The 22,091-nt window shown below is 32.8% G+C and overlaps 1 protein-coding gene across 1 annotated transcript in view; it reads right to left on the bottom strand.

Moving 5' to 3' along the window:
- The window catches only part of LOC145259162 (autophagy-related protein 13-like), a 159,720-nt gene that overhangs the window by 28,781 nt on the left and 108,848 nt on the right, over positions 1-22,091 (bottom strand). Inside the window, exon 2 of the mRNA XM_080116889.1 lies at positions 16,614-17,188. Coding sequence (XP_079973015.1) covers positions 16,614-17,188 — 575 coding nt within the window. The remainder of the gene's footprint in view (positions 1-16,613; positions 17,189-22,091) is intronic.

Here is a 22,091-nt window from a genome sequence, read left to right as displayed (position 1 = left end):
GCATTCTACCAGTTTTTATAGGGGATATATCAAACATTATTAGACTGTCATTCAGTTTCTCTCTCTTTTGCTCAATTTGTGACTTATTTTCAAGGTCTTGATTGTCACTTTCTTCTGTTCCACTTGAATCTTCTAACTTCTTAGCAGCTGCTTCACAGTGACGGCAAAGCTTCCAGCCAGGAACAACATGATAGCCCTTCTGCTTTAGCATCTCAGCCATGTCTAACTCGATAGCACAATCACCCTCTACCTTCTTTTTGTGCTTCAAAAAGATGTTGCAGCACTTTGTATATTTTTTTCTCAAAGTAATGCCCCAAATGAAGTTCGTGATACCTGCAAATGTTAGCAACAGTTTCATCAGTGAATGTGATACCAGCTCTTAATTTGAGTAGTAATACACACGGACGAAAAAACGCTTTGGATAATCACAGATTTCAAGGTAGTTCTACTAAAATAGCCATATTTTTTAAACCAAAGCACTTCAAAAGTCTTCAAATTACTACTGTTTTGTTCGGAAATGAATATACTTTCAAATGAATTAATAAATATGAATGTACATTATATATTTTAAGAGTTTTAAGCAAATAAAGTGATAAAAATGTGAACGTCATAAAATGGCGTTTTCGGTAAGGTTTTGTAATGACCCCCCCCCCTGTTTTCTAAAGGTCCGTACCGTGATTGTATGAAGAATTTCGTCAAGAAATTTGGGAACCAATTAGAAGAGGTGTTAATCTTAATACTGTCAAGTGTCCGAAATATTTTTGACCATTTCTTTTTTTGTCATGTTAAAAATAAGACTTTAATATGACGAGTATTGAACATTTTGAAAAAACATTCTTCGGACACCCAGTAGTAAGTAAATCAATCTTTTTACTATCTTTATCAATTAAAAGTATTATTTTATGTTGAGTAGGACCGCGGTAATTGATAATTTAAAAGGACCTACCCGAAAAAAAAATTGTTTCTTTTTCTCGAATTTGGTCAAATGAAGTTAGTATTACTAGAAGCAGCAGCAGCAGCAGCTCCAGCCTGTAGAATCAGCGATAGTACAGCGTAAACAACACGCGTTCTTTAATTTTTATTCAAGAACGAATTAAGAAAAACATGAAAATATGAATATAAATGTTCTTATATGTTTTAATTAGAGCTATTTTGTTATCAGAATAACATTAGTTTAGAACTATTCGGTTTTCAGAATGTATAATAACAAAAATCCCAACCAATTCGGCATTATGAATCTGTTGCAATTTCTCACATTTCTCGTCAAATTTAAAAACATGGTTAAAAAAACAAAAACTTTTGTAGATATATAGCTTGCATGCACTTTTATTCTTTAAATTAGTTTTGAACAGCGAATTAAAACAATGTTTTACTGCGAACAGCCACAAATGTTTTTTCTTCAAAATCAAAATAAGTATCAAAATCTCGTTTATACATAGATTCGAAAAAGTTGTCAAAAAACAAATATATAACAAATAAATGTTATCAAAGGCAAGATAAGTTACTTTTCTACCTAACTGGATAATTTTCTAGTGTTTTTATTTAATGTAACATGTTTATTCAGCTTGAAAAACGTACAGTGTTTACCGATGTATTGGAAAATTAAAAATGGCGCCCGACTCTCTTTGACATGGTAAGTTTGAGAAAAGGAGTTAAAAATAAAAAAAATTATACAAAATACTGTTAAAAACTCACCGAATATATGTCAGCCTATGTCACGGTAACATATATTGAGCGAGTTTCTAGCAGTATTTTGTCTACTTTTTTATTTTTAACTCTTTTCCCCAAACTTACCGTTTCAAGAGAGTCGGGCGCCATTTTAAATTTTCCAAAACATCGGTAAACACCGTTTTCAAGCTGAATAAACATGTTACATTAAATAAAAACATCCAGTTAGGTAGAAAAGTAACTTGCTTTTGATAACATTTGTTATATATTTGTTTTTTTGACAACTTTTTCGAATCTATGTGTATAGTAATACAAAACCTCAAAATCTATATCAATATTCTTGAAATTTTAAAAGCAGTTAGAAATTATTTTTCTCTGTTTGTCCTAATTCTTGTAAAGTTTCACATCCTTATTTAAATAAGTTTACATATTTAATAGTAATGTGATATTCCAAATTTAATCCATAACATTTTCAAAAGCCAATAATTATGAACCGCTAACAGTAAATATGAGTGATGAACGCTCTCTTTGAAAAAAAGCTCTCTTAACTTTACCTCTAATCCAAATTATGTGTCGCAAGTCTCCTCCTAAAACACTCTTTAACCCTAACAATAACACTAAGTTCGAGTGGCAAGCCCCCCCCCCCAACAAAATACCTCTGTAAGCCACATACAAGCATCTAAAACAAACAAACAATAGATCCTTCCTTAAAGAAAAATACACATAAAATAAATTGGTTAACTGTCCTAAAATGCTAGAATGGCCAGGAAATGGTGAATTATTTTACATTAAATTTTTATGAAACTAACTGCTCCCCCCTCTAATATTGTTTTTGTTAGCTTTGTCTCTGTCAAGTTTTCAGTATGTTCACACATAATTTTCCTTAGCCCTACAATTAATTCAAAGTCCGAATGGCAACCCTCCCCATATTCTCATTGCATAGAAACCCTCTTAAAACTACACATAATCATCTTAAAAAAAAAAAATAAAAAAAAAGCATGCATATTTTCCCATAGAAAAAAAACAGTTAACTGCCCTAAAATGCTAGAATGACCTGTAATAGGAAATTATTTTACATTCAATTCTAAAATAATTTGTTTATCTTTCATTAAAGTTTTTCATGGCATTTTATACATAATTTCCTAAAAAGGTAGAATCACATTTTGGAGGGGTGGTCAGATGGAGTTGAGTCGGGTTAAACAGAAGGTGTTAATCTACAATAATACCAAAGAAATATTGCAATATATTCATTTTTAAATGGTCTTATGTTTAGATTTAAGTTTTTTGTACATAAAGCACATTACAATTCAACTTTGAGTTCTCCAACTTCTTTTCTGTTTATGGATACATGGCATTTTTAAGGAATTGCTGCATATGTATGCACATTTACTGCAGATTATTTGGAAACCATAAACTTTGGGAGATTTTCAGTTGCATATTCTGATTCCTTGTACAAAAATACACTTATATCGTAAATTTCATTTCTTAGTCCTGTGTTTTAACAAAGATATGACATTTTTACTGAAAAAGTAGTGTAAAAAATGTGACGAAATGCATATATATAAGAGGGAAAAATATCCAAACGTGTGAGGCACAAAAATAGCCATAACTTCCTTAATTTTAATCAGATTTTAAAAATTTAAAAAGATTCTTTCTTAGCTCATCAAGCTCTTTCTATGCATACCAATATTGAAATATTTCAAGCTATTTCAATTTTTTCATGTGTATTGCTAATTTGAGTACAGTTCGTACATCATGCTCTAATGCAGTTATTGGTGTGTAAGATGGCTTAAGATTACGGTGACATGCACTCTTCATTAGTAATCCAAAAGAACATTGAGGAACACTTTTCATGTATGATGTATCTCCTCCCTCTCTTTTCCTTGTTTCAGAAGATATTCTTAATTTACTGCTCTAGAAGAAAGATGCGAAATAATTATTACAATCTGATAATAAAAACAATGAGCAGAATCTGCAATACCCAACTGCAACATTAAGAGATTTACAGACAGTATAAAACACAAATGATGTTGTAACAGTAGCACATTCTTGATCAAAGGCAATGTAATCAAAGAAATTAAATTTGCAAAAAGTAATATTTATCTTCTTAGTTTCTGACCATTCAAATTTGATAATGAAAAAAGATTTATTATGGTAATTCCTAAAGTGTGAAATTCAACTGCATGTATTTCAAGGTGCTACAGAACTGCAATGCTGGGGTATAAGAAATTCTATTTTAACCATTATTATGCCTTGCAGATTAGTGGGCTAAACAATAATTTAGTAAGAAACCATAAAAAAGTGACAGGAAAGAATAAACTTGGATTATTGACAAACTTAGAAGTTCACACCAAAGAATGCATTATTAGATCAATGCAACGAGTAAATAGCCTGAAAGAAGAAAATTAATCATAGCAGCGATGAAATATAACTATGAGACCATCATAACTAGCCAAAGAGACACACCCATTTATCAAAAAGGGTTTCATGTGAAAGTGTTTCTTCTGCTGAAGATTACCCTTTACAAATATATATCATGTTTTTGAGAGCCACAAACGTTGACTTCCCTGTTTAACATCATGCTCAGGTAATAACTCTGAACAAACTGTGTTGAAAACGTATCACCAGAAACAGAACAAAAGTGATCAATCAAAAACAGAACATAACAGCAAGAAATCATAGCACAACTGAAGTCAATGTAATGTCATTTGAGTGAAACTGATCAGGAAAAAGTATATCCATTTGAATCAACATGAAACAATCAGAACTGAAGTCAATGTAGTGTCTTTTGAGTGAAACTGAACAGGAAAAAGAACATTTAAATCAACATTTAAAAAAAGCAGCATAGGACATTATTTGGGTATCATATGATAGAGGAATTTGCTCTAATTGACACACAAACTTGATTACTCAGATAGACATGATTCTGAACAGCTTAAATGCATTGATTGAAAGCCCATAATATAAGGATTTGCTGATTTAATCGTTTACAAACCATGATCCAACTGTCCAAAAATTATGAACTGCATGGCACAATTGTATGGTATGTGCCTGAAGGTATAAATACAAAACACAATATCTTATTCCGACTGACTTTTTGGTACATTATCCCTAGTCACAATTCCTCCACACATACAAATGAAAGCATACTGTTATAATGATCAGTACTATTCTACTGCACATTTTCAATTAGATCTAAACATAAAAGAGAAGAGAAGGTTAGATCTTGCCTCCACATGATAATGAGCAGAATGTTATGCTTCAAATGAAAATGTGACCACTTCATTCATCTCTAAATGTTACCTTACATCTTTCCTCCAAATTTTAAGCTGTTGCTATCTGCAAATCAAAAGATAATAGCCAAAAGTTGTTTTTTTGAAAAACTCAAATGTTCAAAACTTGTACGTAATTAAAATTGCTGTCCATATGTGTGTCAAAAATCTTTTATTTTCGACTATTTTTTGTTCATTTTGACTGTGAAGTAGGAGTCCATATCCTTTTATATGATGTAATTCGACATTCTATCATGAAAATGGGCTCTAATGGGTCGATCCAAGTCCTTTTTCAGCTCTAGATATTGATCATGGCTTAAGATTAGATTGTTGCCAAATTCATCAAAAAATTCCTTAAATTTTTATAAAAATGCCAATTTTGAGGCTTTAGTGTCTGGAAATGTCAAATATGCCGAAAGGTTTTATTTGATTTTTCTAATTTCCAACCCAAGGTAACTTTAAAAATCTAAAGGAGAAGTCTGGCAAAGCACCACAGTTAAGTTATTTTTCTCAACAAAATATTGTCCCCAACAAGCTCTAAAAAAGTGCTGCAGCACCACCTAAAATGGTAAAAATAAGGTACTTCCTCTCATTTACCATCTTTCTAACCATGATTTCTGGATTCCTTGCTCTCAAAACCTTGTCTGTGTGAATTTTTTGCTGCAAAGCATTATTTTTTGCAACAAAAATCCAAATTTTGTAAAACGCTGGGTGTCGAAAATTCTATGTCATGATATAGCAAATTTTGATTTCCCGGCCGAAACCGACTGTGAAAAAAAATATGTTCTTCAAATCCAACTGGGCTGAAATTGCAAATTTCTCTTTGTTTTAACCCAAAGTTTGTATGGTGTAAATATGAAAAAAATCCAAGAGGGGATGTGTCGGGGCTGGATGAATTGAGCTGGAATAACCGAATGTGATAGAGAAAATGGAGATGAAAACAGGGTGATCTCAGAACATAAGTGGCTGGAATTGGCATTTGATAAAAACCATTGTGTTTTTAGAAATAGGAGACCTTTGCTGGCTGAAATCGAGCAATGTACACCGCCTTGGACTCCTGCCTGGGGGTGGGGGTGGGGGCAAACCCCCAGAAAACTAAGTTGAAAAGCTCTTGTTCCTAGCAATGTTCCTAAATGAACTTAAGTTGTACAACCTGCATCACAAAGCCATTAAGAATCCAAAGAACTCAACTTTATACAAATGTACTCTGTATATCTTAAGAATATTTTATCAATAATTATTTTGTTTATAAGAAAATGACCCCAAGTTTTTCTTTACTTTTCGATTACCGGTCTAAATGAAGATGCAGTTTTTTTCAGATATGTCCTAATGCCAGATGATGGAAGAGACAGACCAGATCCAGCACAAAGTCAAAGTGATGGCCGAAATAGACAGTGTTGCCACACAAACTTAGGGTCATGCACATTTCGCGTGCCCTGAGCAGTAGAGCGTCTGGTCACCCCTTAGGGGTCCACCACTAGACAATTAAGAATGCAGCCCTGCTGGCTTGCATATATGGTCCTGTGAGCTTGGATTGATGAACACGGCCAGGGATATATCCCAAATATAGTCCAATGAACCAGGATCCGACGGATATGGCCCAGAGAACATATAGGGTTATAGTAAAATTTGCGGAAAATGTAGAAAACTTCCCGGTTACGAATGGGAGAATGAGAAGAGGAAATAATTAGGGAGGAAAAGTTTTGCTACCTCCGGTAACTAAGATGTAGTTTAGATTGTATCACTCCTAGGAATTAAAATAAGATTTTTTATAACTGATGAATGCAACTGTAAATATGTGCAAAATCTACATAAGATACTGGCTAGTAGTCCTATCATAATGAATTTATACGTAGCATCTGTAGTTGCAAAACTACAATGCTTTTTTCCAAAAGGGAAAAAATTGCCCTTATTTTATTATGTATAGAGAATAGAAATTAAATCAAAGTTTAGTTGGATTTATTATGTTATAGTTAGAAATTCTTTGACTTTTCTAATATAATTAAAATTCTTATTTTTGGAATCATGTCAGTATAAACTATTTCTGGCTTTAAATTAGGTTCTAGTACAGAACAGATTGGGGAAAAGTTTAAGTTCGCAAAAAAAAAAAAAAAATAAAGGCAACAAGGGTGGAAAATAGCTTTCTTGAGTTCAGCTGGTCATTAGGGTAAAACAGAAAATTGAGCATTTAATTAAAAAAATCGTGTGGAAAAATGCTGAGAAATCCTTCATTTTCATAGCATTTTACACAACACTGACTTTAAAATTTCACTATTTTTATAAAAAAATTCAATAAAATTGATATATTTATATAAAATACATTGAAAGAAAAATGAATACATGAATTATAATTTTAATTATGAATCACAACTTGCAAAATATCTCAACTTTTACAACATTGATTAAACAAAATTTGTAAATAAAAGCTAATTAGCAACTAAGTATTTTAAATTTCACAATTCGAAAAGATATGTGGAGATCTATTACACAATATAACAACTTGATACAAGTTACAGAACCATGTATTTTAATTTTTTTATTAAACACAATAATAAAAACCATGTTATAAAAGAACTAAAATTGTTCTGTGTAATTTCCTTTTGAGGAAAATGAAGGTCTAATTTGGTGGAACAATGACTTTGTAATAATGTGTGTCTTGCTTCCTGCCCATATACAACTTTTTGAGAAAAATCAAATCTGATAAGTATGTGGCTGAAAAATTGATAGCAGTAATCTTTTTCAGTCTTTTTTTTTTCGGGGATGGGGTGGGGGGGGGTCACTATTTCTGGAAAAAAAACACAAAAAAAAATTATTTAAAAACATTTTATTTTTTTAATATTTTTGTGACGTAATATGAATAAAACAGACTATTGTTTGGGTAAATTGAGAAAACTAATAATATTTAATGAATAAATATTTATTTACATAATAGACAAAATCTTTTGAATGCCCTCTTCTCTCACATTCAATTCATCTGAGTTTATCATCGATATTATGATATTTTCCGAAAGTAGTGCAAAAGCACTATATTTTAAATTGTTTAAAACAGTAATTTGGATTTCAGTTAACCGTTGTTTTGTTCTCTGAATCATTAAAAATATACTGATGTTAGTTAAAAAAAATTATTGTCGGCTTTGATCTCAAACCAACTAACTACATATACTTGAATGATAAATTTGACCAGAATATTTAATTTATCATAGTGTTTGAGGATAGACACCTCTGGTCCATAAACACATTAACCTTGTGGCTAATGTTGGCCATCTTGTTTGATTCAAGAGTCCAATTTTCTAAGCTGCATATCTTAGGTTAACTTCAAGAAATGCCAACAGTATACTCAAAAAGTAGTCTCTGGTTTTCACTAAAATTATTTGTTTCTTCTGCTTATAATCGAGAGGACCACTACATTTTTAGAATTCTACTTGAGGCAAATCTTGATAATTATTGATACAAAGTTTCCCCAAAGGACCAGTAAACGTTGTTATGCTTTTTGTTGTTTCATCAATTAATTGCAAAATTGCTCTAAATAGCAGTTCTTCTAGTGGAATCTGAAAATTGCAAAATTTGCATGTTTAATAATAGAGCCAGAATACATAATAAATACCAATATATTATTTTATTTTCCACAAAAAAAGGAACATAATTGCAGGTGAATCCATAGAATTAATTTTACCTCCTTGATAGGAGGACAAGTGCAGACTATGTGCCTTGTTTGACAATTTTCTGTCTTGCACTTTACTGCAAAGTCATCACATCGCAAGGCAGGAAGTTTACAGCTACAAGAAGATATTTATCAAACAGTCTGTCTAGCAGTTCTTTCATTCTTTTCACTCTGATTGCTGCAAGAGATTTCTTGTCAATCTGTTTGGCCCTCTTATAGCAAAATATATTAACCTTCTGTCCTATATAGCATTCCCTTAACAAGGGCAATTGTGCATTAACTGCTTGCCAATACTAATTAATTCCTTAGCAATTAACTTAAAAATCTCACTATTTTTTAAGTGGGGATAACTGCTTTCAAGGAAATAACTAAACTGGATGACTTGATGTGAAGTTGGAGGTGCTGTTTCATCCAAGCAACAAGGTGGACCAGCAAATTTTGTGAACCACGGGTTAAAACTGAATGTCGTGCTTTTACTGACATTTTAATCTGAAAAGTAAAATAAATAAATGGATGATAACGGAAGGAAACTGTTTCAGGCTATCTTCAAGTTTCATATGTAAAAAAAAAAATAAGTGCTAGTTATGAGAAGTAATGAAAAACTTTGTAGAGTTGAATTAGATGTGTTGAAGAGAAAGGGCCAAACCAAATCAGAGGCATAGTAGTGTTTAGTTTAGACATTTTTTAGCAGACTTTAGCTCCTCCTTCGATAACATGAATTTATCCATAAAGAGATTCATTCTTGCTTTAACTGTGCCATTTTAAATGAGTGTTTAATGTTTAGAGTTTGAAAAACCAGTGCTTGTGCATCTATGTTACCATGCTATTTTTAATAGTATTTTCAAGTTAAATTTCATTTTTACGATATTTTTGTTTATTAAATTGTTAGGTGAAAGTGCAGAATAATTACAACACACCCTCCCATCCTCCCCATGTTAAGAATGGCTTTATAAATAAAGTTATTTTAGCACAATAATATAGATGCACAAGTACCAAAACACCTTTCAAGCAGTTTCCTTATTTACTTGTATTAATCTTTGTGGGTTATCTGATTTTAAAACTATAATTTTAAAAGAAAAATATTGCCTGAAAACAATTACTCCCTAAAAATAAAAAGAAATAAAAATTTGCCACTAATTTTCTGCAAAGTATTTTTTATTAAGTAGAAAAACTTGAAAACTTACATTGTTATGTTTCATAAAGAATGAATCGAATAAAATTGTATGAGCTATTTTATTTTTAATATAAAACTGGAGTATTACCATATTTCAATAAAAATTTCATTAAAATTTTATGTGAAATATTAGGTTGGTGCAAAAATAATGTTTTTTGATGTTCATTTGAATGTCAAAAATGACATTATTTTTGCACCAACCTAATAGAAAAACAAATTAAAAAAGATTTAACAAATATATTTAAATTCACTGCAGACACTTGAAAACTGATAATACATATTTTAAACAAGTCTTTTTCATTTTTTCTTTCAAAATAATTAAGCTTTAAAATCGTAATGTTTTAAAATTAAATAAACAAACGTTAATTTTCAATATCAATAACAAGCGTCTGTTTACAATGGTGAAATCTAAATTGTTCCGACCCCCCAAAAGTTCCTGAAATGAAAAAGTGAACTTTGGTTGCTATTATTTAAAAAAAATAATTTTGCCGTTACAGTTAATATTTATTTTAATAATTCATTATCCTCACTCATTTTATTTAAAAATGTAGTTTAAGATATATTCTAAATAATGATTCCATTTTCTTAACAGTACAGATTGTTTTGATGACAGGACGTTTTTGACAACTCACCAAAAAACTTTTAATAGCTTCAATTTTTCAACTTTTAAAGTCATTTCCTCAAGCAGAGACAACTATTTTGAAAAAAATATTTTGTGTAGGTCTTTTTTATGTCAAACCCCCAACTGTCATCACCATTGCATCACCGGGGTTTCAAAATCGACCTGCCCTACTAGTCATATGAAAGAACCTATCCTAAAAAAACATGATGCCTTATGAAAAGAGACAAAAAGAAAACAATAAAAGCTGAATATATATTTTAATAGCATAACAAGTTGATTTTTTCTTTTCAGATAATTGTTATTTTATCAACTTGCATGAAAAGAGCTATATAAAAGATGCTTAAGACCGTTTGAATTATGCAAATACCATCAGTAGTTCAAAAGTTATGAGAATTTCAAGTGCCAAAATTTAGGCTTTTCTGTAGACATTCTCCAGTAAACCCCATTCTCCCCAATGGTTTATTCTACATGCGAAGCTGCCATTGCTCAGAGGCAACATGCATACCGTAGATTTATCCAGCATAAGTTCTGTATAAACAGACAAAAGTATATAGAAGCTAGAAATAATTGCAAGAAAGAAGTAGCGACAGCTAAGAGTGAATATACTGAAACCACTACGAAACGCATTGAAGCGCAAAAATTAGGAATTCGTGATTTCTTGAAAATCTACAATAGTGTAGTAAATAATGGGCAATCGACAATACCTCAACTATCAAACAATCATGAGGTTGTTTGCACAGCAACTGAGAAAGCTAACATGCTTGCCTGTCAGTTTGCCTCAAACTCTACCTTGGACCCAGCAAGCCACTCTCCCTAATTTTCCTCTGCGGACAGAAACCATGCTAGATGATCTGAAGATCACGCCTTCCCAAGTACATGATATTATAAAAAATCTAGACACCTCAAAAGCATGTGGACCTGACCTCATCCCGACTGATCTATTAAAAAATTGCTCCGCTGAGGTTGCTCCTGTTCTCTCTAAACTCTAACAAATGCCTTAATGAATTTTGCTTTCCTGGCTGCTGGAAAACTGCTTCTGTGGTACTAGTTTACAAAAACTCTGGGGAAGGAACTGACCCATTAAATTATTACCCAATTAGCCTCCTCCCTCTTTTCACCAAAATATTTGAGTCCTTAATAAATCAAGCTCTAGTCCACCACCTTACAGCTGCTAAACTTGGCAGACCATCAATATGGATTTAGGCAAGCCCGTTCTACTGCAGATATTTTAACTGTAATCTCTGAACGTTTATATCAAGCAGGAGAAGGGAGGGCAATAGCCCTTGATATATCTAAGGCTTTTGACAGGGTATGGCATGATGGTCTTCTGATGAAAATTAAATCCTATGGTATTACTGGATGAATTCTTAGCATAATTAGATCCTTCTTAAATGAGAGAAGAATCCAGGTTGTCCTTGATGCGCGTACGTCCAAAAAATTTGATATAAATGCGGTGTACCTAAAGGATAGATTCTTGGACCTTTGTAATTTCTGATATTCATAAATGACTTACCTGATAAAATTGTCTCTGAGATGGGTATATTTGCCGACGACACCACGCTCTATAGCAGGCACGTGGGGAAAACTAATGAGCACATATCTAAGGTAATGGCCGAAACCCAAGTGGAAGACCTTCAGTCTGTAGTGGAATGGGGTCAAAAATGGATGGTAATGTTCAAAGCTGCTAAGACAAACCTCGTTTCTTTTAATAATTACATGAAACCTTACCAACCACCAATAGCTATGGCTAGCGATACTTTACCTGAGAGCACTTCGTTCAAGCTCCTTGGCTTAACGTTCACAAGAAAATGAGTGGGAATAGATACATCGAGATTATTGCTAAGGCTGCTGCAAAGAAGGTGGGCTTTCTCTATCGTGCTAGGAAGTTACTTATGCCTGAAAGTATCCTATACCTCTACAAAGCCACTATTTCTCATGTATGGAGTACTGCTGTCACATTTGGGCTGGTGCCTCTGCTACTAGTCTCTCGCTCCTGGACAGGGTTCAAAAGAGAGTAGCCAACCTAATAGGTCCTAAACTGTCATCTAAACTTCAGCCCCTGTCCCACCGATGTAATGTTGCATCCCTCTGCCTGTTTTACAAGTATTTTAATGGTGGATGCTCTGACGAACTACAAGCCCTTGTACCCACTTGACGAAAATACCCCCAACAAACCCGACAAGCAGCGAAGTCCCACCCATACACAGTTGAGAGCCCTAGATGTAAGAAAGCCTTTTACTTTAATAGCTTCTTCCCCAAAACTGCAGGACTTTGGAATTCTCTTCCAGTTTCCTGCTTCCCCAACTGTACTGACATGCAGAAATTCAAGTGTAATGTTAACAGACATCTTGCTACTAAGCTCCCTACATAGTACCCCTGCAACTTAGGTCCCTGATAGTAGCCCCTACATCAAAGTGGCAACATGCCTTGTTTGGGGTGAAAGTGTAATAAAAAAAAAAAAACAACATTTTCTTTAGAGAAAGTTGGCTCAATTACAGACCTCAACATTTCAAGAAATTTGGTAATTTCCCCACCATTTATTTATTTTTCAGGCTATTCTCATAAAACTTGGCACTCTTATGTAAAATTGTGTGCTCTTTCTGATTATGCCGTCATATCTGATGTATCTCTTTATCATAAACCATGAATTATAAATTCAAATGTACAAATTTCAATGTTTTAAAACTGGCGCATGGTATCATAGAGTGAGTGTCTATTTATGAACAAAACTAAGTATTATAGTGGTATTTAAATATAGCTTTATTGAGAATAGGCATTTTCCTTCCTTCTCACCAAAGGAGAGCTTAATGTTGGGTGTAGCCATTGAATGCCTAAAGAGCATTCATGGCCAGTATTTACTACTCCCCTCCAAGAAAAAAAAAAAAAAAAAGATTGAGTAGATATGAATTAATCTCAGAAATAAATCAAAGAAAATTTTCATCTAGATTTTGGATTTCTGTAAAAGATGGAAATTCCCATAGTTGACCTGAACTTATGCATTTTGGGATCAGTCCAATTTTCACTTTTGTAAATCCTCTCTATCTGGCCCAAAATATACCCCTATTTTTTGAGATGCAACCATAAATCGGACTCTACATGAATCCTCGATGTAACTTTCACAGTACCAGGATACCAGGAATCCTGATAAGCAACAACTATATTCACCAATTGATGGTAATTTTTGTCATTTCTATTCTGTTGTTTTACTGAAAATTCAATTATGTAAACAAAGAAATAAAACAGTAATTTTTTTACTTTGTTTCCACCATAACATTTAAAATAATTACTTTCACAGGTATACTGAAAACGAGTATCACATTTAAGTTTTCTGCAAATAACTAGTTTTCTGGATATTAAGAAATGTCATTTCTTATGTTATCGCTGGTGACATCTTGGTACGCACGAGCGCACAAACGTAATCCAGAGAAACTATGCGCAAACGCACATACCAAGATGGCCACCACCAATAACATAAGAAATGACATTGCTTAATATCCGGAAAGCTACTTATTTGCGGAAAAATTTAAATGCGATATTATTTTTAGTATACCTTAAAAGGTAGTCATTTTAAAGAAAAATGTTAAGGTGAAAACAAGGTAAAAATTTTCCAAATGCATCACAATGAAATTCTTTATCGAACCGCCTAATTATTATTATTATTATTTAGATATCCTTAGTTAAAAATAAAAACGGGTTTGTTTTACAGATTTGAAAAAATGGTCTTATGGAGTACTGCTGCCATATCTGGGCAGGAGCTGCTAAAAACAGCCTATCCTGCCTTGACAGAGTTTGTCAAGGTAGGATAGACTTCGTAGCCTAGTGGAGGATGCCCTTTTCTCTTCCCTGCAACTTCTCTTTCACAGAAGGGACGTTGCAAGCCTGTCGTTGTTTTATCGTTATTTCTATGGCAAGTGCTCGTCTGAGCTCCAATCTCTGGTTCCCCCTCGCCAATCTTTCACGAAAAACAGCTGAAACCACTGTCAGTAATTTTCCCCACTCTTTATCTGTGCATAAATTAAAATGTAGATTCCATGAACAAAGCTTCTTTCTTAGAAGTGCACGCCTGTGGAACTCTCTTCTGTTTGCCTGTTTCCCACCTGACTACAACTTTGATGTCTTCAAGTCCAACATAAACAAGTTCCTGATGAACCGCCCGCTTAAGTAAGACACTTTATCAGATCTCCATTACTAATGATTACTACGATATTGTCCCATTGATTACTGTATACGCAATAACCCTTATCCTCGAGTGGCCTCCGGGCCTTGATAAGTGGTGACTTCCATGTAAAAAAGAATTTGTTAGGTGAAAGTACAGAATAGTTAACAAAACACCTTTCCTTCCCCATGTTAAGAATGGGTTTCTAAATAATAACATTATTATTTTAGCATGGTAGCACAAGTACCTTTTATTTGTTATATATTTGGGGTTTTTTTTTACCACTAAAAAACACAATTCTACCTTAAGTACAAGTAAGAAGTTATAAACACAATAACAGAAACGCATGTACTTAGTACATTTTGTTGGTTTTTAACGCTTTTAGTACACATGTACTAAAAGCGTTAAAAACAACAAAATAGTATTGTTTGGAAATCAAATTTGAAACACTTGAAAATAATTTTTTTTAATTGACAAACTCGAATAAAAAATGAAACTGATTTTCTGCTTTTGTTTTGAAGGAAGAAAAAACAGTTTTTTTTATTTTTAAGAGAGTACAAACAAAACTTTAGTCAGCTGAGCGCATAGCGAGCCATTTTCCGCGTTGAGCAGATTTGAATTTTTATAAAAGATAACATTTTAAAGAAATTTCTGCACAATTAATAATTATCAAATATTTACATATTATACATGAAAATAATTCTGAAACTTATCTATATGAAAATGAATGATATATACCAATTTATCTTATCAATTTTGAAATGTTCTTTGTCAACTTTGCTCAGTCCTAACTTTGCTTCCTGTGGTCGTAAAAATATAAATCAAAGTCCAGTAGAGATGGACTTCTATGCTTATATAGCCTGTAAAATTTCAGCCATATCCAATCAAATTTGACTCTGCACATATGTATCCAAACGTAACGTATGAAATGTAAATATTGAAAAAACAGTTTCCCTTTTTGCTGTCATTATTTTTTACTGTTTTTTTTTTCATTTTTAACTTGGAGAATAAAAACATTGAATGCATAAAAGAAAAATTAACATCATTGGAATGCTTATTCTATTCTCTTTCCATCAATGTAATTATTTTAAAAATTGACCCACAAATAAAAAAAATATGACTTGTTGAGGTATGTAATATTGCTGATGTCCACGAAAATACAGCAGACGCTTGTAATGCTATATATTTTCCTTAATAAGAAGGACTTCATTTGTTGGTGGTAGATTAACTGTTTTGTAGTCAAATAAAAATAACCATCTTATTCGATGCCGAAACAGGATTATTCATAAGATATTAAGCTTTTGCAAATATTGCCATACTCACAAAAAGAAAAGCTATTCACACAGAGGAGACGTAAATGAATGGTAACATTTAATGCTAATAACCCAAAACTCTTTCTGTAGCAAATACAAACAACCTTTCCAGCCATCAATTACCATGAATAACACACTAGCGAAGAATTTATCATTTAAACTGATTCAATCAATAGGTTGTAGATTGTCTTACAAAGATGGGAGGTTCTTCTGAAATTCCGAGTAATTTGTTGTAATGAGATGTTTTACTTTTGTTTTTGTTTTTATGGAACTGTATGTCTTCACAAAAAGACAATGTTAAATTATCTCCCTATGTAATTAGATATAAGTGTTCTATTCCTTTTGGGATAAGCTCTTAAAGTGATCTCCCTTGTTTATTGTTTGTGGTTCTTGGTTGGACAAACAAAGCAGTCTGGACAATAATTGGATTTATGTTAAACTCCATAGTCGTAGGTGCAGGTTTGGCATGCCATGTGTACAGTTTTAAGAAAAAAAATTCACCATCCATTGATGAATGACAAGTCAATTTGATTTCAAATAATCCATTGATTGTAAATAAAATTTGAAATAATTATGTGTAAGTCAAAGAGATGAGAAACATACAAACATAAAATATAGGAAAACAATTTTATCAATATATCAATATAAAAATTAGAAAAAAAAAATTAATATGAAGAGAAAAACCTTTGTGAAAAAGATATAATGGCAAATTGAAAATAAAATTAAATACAAAATATGCAAATTTACCGTCTATGTCCTGGATGGCAGGGGCGAGGTGCAGTGCTTTTCCGTGGACTTCCACTCTCTGCTTTATAATGATCGTCCTTCATTTCTATGGCAATCTGTCGAGTTGTTTTGTGCTGAGACATTTGCATATTTGTACGATAGTCAACGAAGATGGACATACCCCCCTTAGCAGTAGGAAAACGTCCAGCCTTTAACCTTTGATGATCGGGTCCAAGTTCATGTAGTTGAGGAGGGCCATAATAAATTTTATAGCAAATTATATAATTGTCAGGTCCTTGTTTTCGTGACAGAGTATATCCAGGAGTAATCCTTGATGTATAGACAAGAGAGCGCAGAGCCAAAGACATTTTTGAATAAAGAACATGTGGGACTTTGATTTCTCGATCCACATTCTCTTTGTTATCTGTAAGTGCCTTGAGACCCATATGCCATGTCTCTAAGACCATAGAGTCCCCTTCAGTTGTTTTGAGTGATATTTCAACACATACAGTTTGTCCTGATAAGGGTTGGTAACCACTAGTAAAACTACGAGCACGACGATTCAGTTCAGGAACATCTTTTAATGTAGGAGAAAACTGAAAAAGGGAAAAAAAAAAAAAAAAAGAAGCCATTAAAATAAAAATAAAGACCAATTATGAATAAATAGATAAAAAATGCTAACTGGATTCAGTTAGTCAAAGCAAGAAGTTTCCTTGTTTCAATGATTCTTACTAAAAAAAAAAAAAAACCCCAAAGAGTTAATATTAGATTTTGGGAATCCTAAAATTATTCTTTACATGATTTCAAAAACCTTATTGCATAAAACAATTATACAAGGGTAGTTCCAAAATAAAGCCTCATATTTTTTTTTTTTTCAAAAAGTTGAACTATGAAAACCGAAGTGGTACTAATAAAAAGAGCAACTTTTTATGAATTTATTTTTTTTTACATAGTCATCACCATTTTCAATGCAATTTTGCCAGGAATTCAATGACGCGTCTGATTCTGACATGTTCATGACGGGGGTTGCTGTCTCACATCATCAATATTTGCAACAGAGATGAAACGTTCAGCTTATAAATAAGTTCAGTCATCATAAAAATGCAATTTGCTATCTTCTGAGCCATTCGGGCGGAATACACAAAATAGGAGGCATTACTTTTGGAAAACTTCTTGTATTTAATGTTTTATAGGAAAAAAGACAGAATTTAAGTTAGAACCCAGGTCAGGCACTTCCGGATTATTCACTGGGTCAATTTTTCTTGTATATGCCAGTGCTGTATGCTAAAACAAAAATTTTGTCACACCATTTAAGTAGCTTTTTGGGCACATACTGTTTTATTGATGACGTGCCTTTGAAGGGGACCATTTTTCTGTCGATAGATAAGAACTCTAGCATTGGTATTTTCTGAAATTCTTGACGTAGATGATTTACAAGCATTCTTATTTTTCTGACTTTATCATTTTCGTTTATTGTGAAGTTGTCCATTAAATGCAAATTAGCCTTTCTGTTCTCCCATTTTTACTGTGTCACTGTTAAAGAAATTGTCACTGAAGAAATATTGTATCCTGATATCCAATATCTTCATGACAGACATTTGTATTGCAATCCCAATCCACTGTTCAAGTTCTGCATGAACCAAGAGAGGTTTGTTTACATTTTTAAAAAATATATTTTTGATTGCTCACAAATTTTGCATAAGTAATTCATTTGAAATAAACTTCTTGAAATATTACATTAACTTTTCTTCTTCATTTTCATTTTGCATTAGAAACTTTGGAATTGATGGAGTTATTTCTCTTCTACATACTTTATTCCAAATTTTTTTTTTTTTTTTTTTTAACTTTTACTCGGGATCCGTCAAATAATTTAAAATAAATAAAATATTACATTTGTGTGGGGCCTGTAATATTGTGGTTGATCGAATAACTATTACATTCATGTGGGACCCTATAATATTGTGTTTGAAGAAAATGTTGGTAGAGATGAAGTCAATCCAAAAGGCTAGAACTGTTCAGATTTTTTCCTTTGTAATCACCCACATGTGTGTCAAGACATAAACAGGCACGTCACAGCAGAAGGACCAGGGTCTTTTTCTATCTATCCTTGTAAATAAATTCCTCTTTACATATTCCGTTTGTGTTTTGGTAAAAATATAACATTTATAAAGCAGCTTTGAATACTAAAATCTCCATACATATTATTTTCTTTATAAAATATTCAAACTATTAGGAGTGTAAAAACAATAGTTATTTTCGCCCGTATGCCGAAGAGGACCATACAGTTCTTCAGTTAACTAGCCCAGTGCCCAGCTAGATCATATAGTCCCATTTAGAAATTTAATAATAAAGGGTATGGCACGATGGTCTTCTCATGAAAATCAGATCATACAGTACTACTGGACGAATACTTAATTAAATCCTTCTTAAATAAGAGAAGAATCCAGGTTGTCCTCAATGGTCGTACATCTAAATATGATATAAATGCAGGTGTACCTCAGGGGTCGATCCTAGGAGCTTTATTATTCCTAATATTTATAAAGTACCTCCCTGATAAATTGTTTCTGAGATGGGTATATTCGCTGACAACACAACGCTCTATAACAGGCACGAAGGGAAAACAAACAAACACATATCCAAGGCAATGGTGGAAACCCTAGAAGACCTCTAGTCTATAGTGGAATGGGGTCTAAAATGGATGGTAACATTCTATGCTGCCAAGACCAAGTTTGTTTCCTTCAATAATTACAAGAAACCTTCTCAACCACAAATAGCTATGGCTAAAGATACATTACCTGAAAGTACTTCATTCAAACTCCTCGGATAAACGTTCAGAGAGTTGGAACAGATACATCGAGAGCATTGCCAAGGCTGCTGTAAAAAAGGTGTGCTCTCTCTACCGTGCTAGAAAGTTACTTACGCCTGAAAGTATCCTGTACCTCTATACCTCTACAAGGCCACCATTCACCCATGTATGGAGTATTGTTGTCACATTTAGGCTGATGCATCTGCTACTAGTCTCTCACTCCTGGACAGGGTTCAAAAGAGTCAGCATCTTGCTGCTCAACTCCCTACATAGTATTTCTGCAACTTATGTCCCTGATAGTAACCCCCTACATCAAAGTGGCACTGTCCCTTGTTTGTCGTGAAAATGTAATAAAAATAAATATATAAAAATAGGTTAACTGACAAAAGTAGGTGTCAGTGCCTTCTGCAAGAATATATTTATCATATGAAATGTATTAAAATAGTTACCTCATTTTGGTTAGCAGCCTGAATGTGTACACTTTCACAGATAGGTAAGTAACGTACAGATGCACACATCCTCATGGCTATCCAGCAGTTAACTAAAGCATATGCAAACTGCTGTGCTGTATCAAAGGACGCTACAACAAGTATTAGACGCGTTCTAAACAGCATCAGCGCCCTCTGCAATGTGTTCACTAGTAATAAGCTTTTTTTTTCTTTTTTTTTTGGGGGGGGGAAGAGACGACCATACGGTCTTTCTAAGCTTTTTAACAACAAATTTTTCGTCTCATTATTTAATGTCTGTGCCATTCACACCTAATTAATCCACTTTGAAAAATCATGCCATCTTATAAAAACAATTTACTGGGAAAATACATTTTAAGTTAATTTTTACAAAAAATTTCTAATTTGAAAACTTCAATGAATTAAATTTTACAGAAATATAATTTAAAATTTATACTTTTATACCATTTTACAAAGCATGGTTACAAGAATAAAAATGAATACAATTAATATCATTCTTATTTAACATTATGAACAGCTTAAAAATAAAAAGATATACCTATGTGTATGCGTTACATCTTTAGCTATCAATATTTTGGATCTAAAAGACAGTAGCTTAGACTTCAACCTCAAATAGTAAGCCGTTAAACAATGAGAATAGATTATGCTGAGAAGATTATTATTATTATCAGTACAATCATTCCTATTATTATTGTCACCATTATTACTGTCAATATTATATCTAGTAGATTGACTAGAAAGTTCTTGCGGAATTTTTTTATCGATTTCAAATGATGTATTTTACATAAGTTTTCATGATAATAATTTTATTTTATATATCATTTTAAAGAGTTTTTCGCTCCATCTAATCATTTAAATTACAATAGCTTTAAAACAATTATGTCTTCTATTCCAAATGTTGAATAAAAAGATGGAAAAAAAGCAAATTCGTACAATTTTCTTATTTCAATTCAAGCTAAGCGAAAAGCTTGTGATATCAATGATGTATTTGGCCCACTACTGAATGCACAGCACAATGGTGGTTTAAGAAACTTTGTGACCGTGACAAGAGTCTGGAAGATGATGATCCTAATGGGCGGCCATCAGATGTTGACAGCGATTAATTAAAAACCTTAGTTGAAGCCAATCCACACACAATTGTTCCAGAACTTGCTTCTTAATTAGATGTAATGTATATATATATATATTTTTTTTTATACGTAATGTATATGACGATTTCCAACCACTTGAGAGATTAGAAAGACAAAAAAAAAATTGATAAATGGGTGCTTCACAAATTGAACGACAACCAAAAGAAACACCATTATGAAGTGTCATCTTTCTTCCTTTTATGCAACAACAGCCCGTTTTTTTTTTTTTTTTACATAGGGATCACCACTTATCAAGGCCAAGAGGCCACTCGAGAATAAGGGTTACAGAGTGTACAGAGGAGAGAAAATCGGAGAGAACTTGGTCGTTTACTGTCTTAGATGTGTTACTACAGATGGTAGTGTCATCAGCATAAATGTCTACAAATGATGTAAGGATGTGATGTGGAAAATCATTAATGTAGATCAGGAAAAGAGTTGGGCCCAGGATGGACCCCTGAGGGACTCCAGCATTAATACTGTAAGCTTCTGATTTTTGCCCATCAACTACTACTCTTATGGACCTATCAGAAAGAAATGATTTAATAATTGAGAAGACATTTCCAGCTATATCATAGCTAGAGATCTTGTGAAGTAAACCTTCATGCCATACTCTATCAAAGGCCTTAGATATGTCAAGAGCAATTGCCCTAGAAAGGTTGCCTCCGTCAAGAGATTCGCTAATCCTATGAGATATAACTGTGAGCACATCGGAAACCATATTGTGTGTCACTAAGAAGGTTATTTTTGTTGAGATGGTTGATTATGAAGCGAAGGATAGCGCGTTGGGCAAAAAACAACGAGCATCTCGCTTACGATTAATTTTTCAAAACATTTATACGAAAGTAAACATCTGGAAAAATCAATTAAAAACAAACAAATCATCAGACTTAGCTCTTTGTAATAGATGTGAATTTATTTGCCTGGAATATCTCACTCGTGTTATTTTTAGTCCGAAAATAAAGAAAAGAAATCCTTCTTGACCGGTTCAATGTTTTTTGACGTCACGTTGGAAATTAATTTTTTTAGGAAATGCGTCGAGTAAGGAGCTGAAGGAAAGATAAGAATGTTTTTCTTTCTTTTTGTGTATTGTTTCATC

Source organism: Euprymna scolopes, chromosome 34 (genome assembly GCF_053919585.1).
Source record: "Euprymna scolopes isolate OS-2025 chromosome 34, ASM5391958v1, whole genome shotgun sequence".
Taxonomy (NCBI): domain Eukaryota; kingdom Metazoa; phylum Mollusca; class Cephalopoda; order Sepiida; family Sepiolidae; genus Euprymna; species Euprymna scolopes.
This window is presented reverse-complemented; position numbering and strand designations above follow the sequence as displayed.